This window comes from Clupea harengus, chromosome 2, assembly GCF_900700415.2.
Source record: "Clupea harengus chromosome 2, Ch_v2.0.2, whole genome shotgun sequence".
Lineage (NCBI taxonomy): Eukaryota > Metazoa > Chordata > Actinopteri > Clupeiformes > Clupeidae > Clupea > Clupea harengus.
In genome coordinates this window covers 22,649,984-22,654,983 of record NC_045153.1, presented here as the reverse complement: position 1 = coordinate 22,654,983, position 5,000 = coordinate 22,649,984, and the positions used below count along the sequence as shown (strand labels likewise).

The 5,000-nt window shown below is 48.7% G+C and overlaps 1 protein-coding gene across 18 annotated transcripts in view; it reads left to right on the top strand.

Moving 5' to 3' along the window:
- caska (calcium/calmodulin-dependent serine protein kinase a) overlaps positions 1 to 5,000 on the top strand; it is a 191,640-nt gene that overhangs the window by 168,648 nt on the left and 17,992 nt on the right. For all 18 annotated transcript variants that reach the window (XM_031587031.2, XM_031587034.2, XM_031587072.2 and 15 more), the window contains 2 exons: positions 1,632 to 1,820; positions 2,399 to 2,477. In XM_031587031.2, the coding sequence (XP_031442891.1) occupies positions 1,632 to 1,820; positions 2,399 to 2,477 (268 nt within the window). The remainder of the gene's footprint in view (positions 1 to 1,631; positions 1,821 to 2,398; positions 2,478 to 5,000) is intronic.

The window sequence follows — 5,000 nt, the reverse complement described above, 5'->3', positions numbered from 1 at the left end:
AGCAGTGCGTTGTGCAGGCTAACTCATGACCCCCTCATTAGCACGGCCTGAGCATCGCTCCCCTCTCCACAGGGAGAGCCAGAGGATGACAGGCAGACAGAGAAGTGCTTTTCCATTCCTCTCTCTCTCTCTCTCTCTCTCTCTCTCTCTCTCTCTCTCTCTCTCCCTTTCCCTTTCCCTCTCTTCTTTTTCTGCTCTCCCTCTACTTTCTTTTCTCTCCCTTTCCTGCCCTGTCCCCGTCTCTTCCTCTCTATATCTTTTTCCCCTCTCTCTTTATCTACCTTTCTCTCTCAAATTCAAATTCAAATGGCTTTATTGGCACGACTGCACACAATACAACATTACCAATAAGCAATAACAGTACAAAGGGCATGCGGAAAAAGAGGGGCTGATGAAGGTAGAGAAGTAACATAGGATATAAACATTTAACAAGTTAATTATTAATTAGTAAACATTCAATAATAGCCATGTGTCTGTCTGTGCCGGCCTACTTCTACTGCCAGGTTCGCTCAGTCTGTATTTAGTCAGTGTTCTCCTCAGTTCTCTCTTCCTCTCCCTCTCCCTCTCCCTCTCCCTCTCCCTCTCTCTCTCTCTCTCTCTCTCTCTCTCTCTCTCTTTCTTTCTTTCTTTCTTTCTTTCTTTCTTTCTTTCTTTCTCCCTCACTCTCTCTCTCTCTCTCTCTCTCTCTCTCTCTCCTGCTGTGAAGTGAGGTGTTGTGAGACATGAGTATGAGCTGCCACTCTGTTGGAGTTCTGAGAGACCCGAGAGCTCCGGAGTGCTGTACTCTTCACCTCAAAAGCATTCTGATCTGAGTTCCACAGTGTGTGTGCATGTCTGTGTGTGTGTGTTTGTGTGTGTGTGTGAGAGAGAGGAGCAGCATATGTTCATATGTGTGTCTGGATGTGAAGAGACCAAGTGTGTTATTTATGCCGTGTCCCCGCCCTTCCAGACCATCATGTTTGGTGGTTTTGTGTGTTTATCATTTCTCCGCATCCCTGTACGTTAATTCTAGTTTGCTGAGGCATCCTCCCCTCTCTCTGGGCGCTCAGGAGGCGCTGTGTGAAGGTTAGGGGTGGTCCTCCAGAGCCTCTCGAAAGCACTGCTGCTATTTTTGGGGCTTGCTGGGTGGGGGCAAACCTCACGTCCTGTGTGGGAATCGCCCAGGTTTGATGTTTTCAAAACCACTGCTGGTTTAGCGTGTGTGTGCGTGCGTGTGTGTGTGTGTGCGTGCGTGCGTTTGTGTGAGTGTGTGCGTGTATGTATGCATGCATATGTGTATGCATGCATATGTGTATGCATGCGTGTGTGTATGCACGAGTGTGTGTATGCATGCGTGTGTGTATGCACGTACTGTATATGTTATTTGGGTTTAAATTTGAGTTTCCCCTTTCTGTTTCTCTCTCTCTTTCTCTTTCTTTCTCTCTGTCTCTCTCTCTCTCTCTATGCACGAGTGTGTGTATGCATGCGTGTGTGTATGCACGTACTGTATATGTTAATATTTGGGTTTAAATTTGAGTTTCCCCTTTCTGTTTCTCTCTCTCTTTCTCTTTCTTTCTCTCTGTCTCTCTCTCTCTCTCTCTCTCTCTCTCTCTCTCTCTTTCTTTCTCTCTCTTTCTCTCTCTCTCTCCCAGGCCCTGCTTCAGACCCATGACGTTGTGGCTCATGAAGTGTACAGTGACGAGGCCCTTAGGGTGACCCCTCCGCCCACCTCGCCCTACCTAAACGGAGACTCACCTGAGAGCACCAACGGAGACATGGACCTGGAGAACGTCACGCGCGTGCGCCTCGTTCAGTTCCAGAAGAACACAGACGAGCCCATGGTGAGGACATACACACACAAATACACACCCACACACACACCCACATATATATACACACACACACACACACACACACACACACACACACACACACACACATATAAACACATTCATACACACAGCCTGGGACCTACATGCTGAGGGTTTTGATGCTGTCACTGATCGCTACTTCCACTTAGCTACTCCCAGACTTCCAAAATCACCCTACCATAACATAGCCCTGCTGTACTTATGGGGTTATAGACAGCTTTCACAAAATGGAACTCACACACCCACATGCATGCTTTGAACACACTCACACTCACTCACATGCACACACACAGACACACTCACACACACAGTGGCTTAGCCAGTGGAGGAAAGGTTACGCAGGGATTGGTGTGTCCTGTTGAGTGTCTGTGCGTATCCGTGTCTTTTTGTGTGTATGTGTTTGTATCTATCTGTGTGTGTCTGTATCTGTCTGTGCCGTGTGTGTGTGTGTGTGTGTGTGTGTGTGTGTGTGTGTGTGTGTGTGTGTGTGTGTGTGTGTGTGTGTGTGTGTGTGTGTGTCATTCAGACTGTTCTCTTCTCTCACACAGGGCATCACGCTGAAGATGAACGACCTCAACCACTGCATTGTGGCAAGAATAATGCACGGAGGCATGATCCATAGACAAGGTAACACACACACACACACACACACACACACACACACCAGAAATAAACATGTACTTGCGGACATGTGTAAATATACTTGCATGCATACACACATTTATATTCAGGCACTCCCTAAATGAGTTCCCAATGTCCTCTTTTTCAGTCCTTGCACATCACTCAGCCACAAACTGCTTGTTACAACTTTTTACCGGCACCACACACACACACACACACACACACACACACACACATTCATATTCATACTGTTACGACCTCCAGGATGCAACTATGCTCATAGCCAATGTCTAGGGTAGGTTAAGTTGCCATTAAAAGTTGTAATGTGTACAGTAGACGTGTTAGTCAGTATGTACGAAGTGGATGAATGGACAAGGGGACGCCAGCTTACCTCCAGGGCTTTGGGCCAGCCCAAGAGGTGTCTCCAGCAAGACTGAGAGCCAAAGCACCAAGCTACAAGCCTCCAACCTCCCAGACCGTTCAAAACATGGGAACTCCCATTAACAAACCAAACCAAACCAAAATGTGTGCAACCAAAACAGATGCACTCCAGGCAAAGGGAATCCAAACAGAGGTCTAAATAAGTGGTGTCCACAACGCTCGATGTACCGACCGGCCTTTGTGGTTCCGCCACGCTCAATTGGCCGCCATCAGCCTTGCTTCAGGGACTTATATAGCTAGCCCAACAGATAAACAAGCAATTCTAAAAAACACTAACAATGTACACACACACACACACACACACACACACACACAGGCACAACACTCTAAACCAGATTCACTTCTCAAAAACACAGTTGTGCAACCCCAACAACTAGCGTCAGTATCCCCTCCGCACGAAGCCCTTACCTCACATGTGTCGGCCCGTACAAGAGCCTTCTCTTCTCTCTGCACCTATTCAGGGGTGTCAGGCCGCTTGGATAGGCTGCACTCTCCCCAGGCCTCATTAGTGTGTGTGTGAACCGCTGCTCTGTCTACACATGTAGCAGATAGACCAAAGACGACACGGACACTCTTATACAGCACACGGGGCTTCCTCACACGCCCACCCAAGTCAGCTGGTGCCCTGCAGTGCAGTGTAGTGTAGATTGGTAGTGTGTTCATTAAACTGGTGCGATGCGGAGGCCGTATAGATGTGTGGGTCGTTCTCTCCAGAGGCAGGCTACTATGCAGCCCAGGCCCAGACCGGGCATCTGACATACTGCTTAAGCCTCCTGTAGCACTTTTACAAGCTCTCGCCATCACAAAAACATCGCTACAAAATAAGCCGTTGCAGACCAATATACTTAACGCAGCCACAGTGGCCTGCTGTCTCTGGTCTGGTCTGGTCTGGTCTGGTCTCTTGTCGTCACTCGCCCTGACACAAGCCCCAGAACAGGCTGCCCAAACCGCCAGCGTAGTGCCAACCCCCACAGGCCTATTACCACCGTTCCCCAGTCATCAGCCCACACGCTGGGGAGGCTTGCGGGGACACACACCCCAGCGGGGGGGGGGGGGGGGGGGAGGAAGGTTGGGTGGGGGTGGATGGCTCCAGGGTGGAGCAGTGGGGGTCACACCGCCTGTCTGGAGCCTGTAGTAGTAGCAGTGCCTGTCTGAGCTTAACAGGGCCATGGCAGTAATGCTGTAGTGTTGTGGTCTGCACACACACACACACACACACACACACACACACACACACACACACACACACACACACACACACACACACAAATCTATGCTCCTCTTATCTCCACCATCTTATCTTCATGGTCACTACCCCTCATACACATATATACAAACTCACAAGCTCATAAGCACACATACACCCTTTTTCTTCTATTTCATAGTAACACACACACCCACACAAACAGACTTTTCAGCTCCACACATTTTGAAAAATATGGGCTTTCTGTCACATTCTAAAGCACTTTCTGAATTTCACTGACAGCACACACATGCTTTCTCACAAACACACACACCCCCAAACTGTCAAGTATGCTCGACACATAACTGTGAACTGAGCCAGCTCCGTGTCAAGAGCGCAGATGGGTGATGTCACAGGGGCCACCTCTCGTCACTCACAGCTCAGGTCTTAGGCATCGGGCAAGCAGCACACACACACACACACACACACACACACACACACACACACAGAGGTTTTGGTCAGACTTTCTCTATGCAAGCCCCACACACTTGCGGTTATGACCCATTGCCCAGAAATGCAGCTAAATGTGGAGGGTTTTTCTCTTAAGAATAGGTGAAACCTGAACTCTTATATACGCGGAAACAGGAACTGACTATCAGCCACAATGGCATTTCTAAGGAAAGCACTACAACTAAATACACACTAGCCATCCTCCCAGTGTCATGCCAGTCACTGACCTCAGTCACCCCAAACCTGACCATGACCTGTTTCACATAGAGACTTGCCCTAACCCTTTCTGGGTCAAATGGTCTGAGTAGTTATAATGGTGGCAGTAGCAGTTGTAGTTGAGTAATAGGAGTTGTAGGCTATGTGATGTGAGTAGTTATAATGGTGGCAGTAGCAGT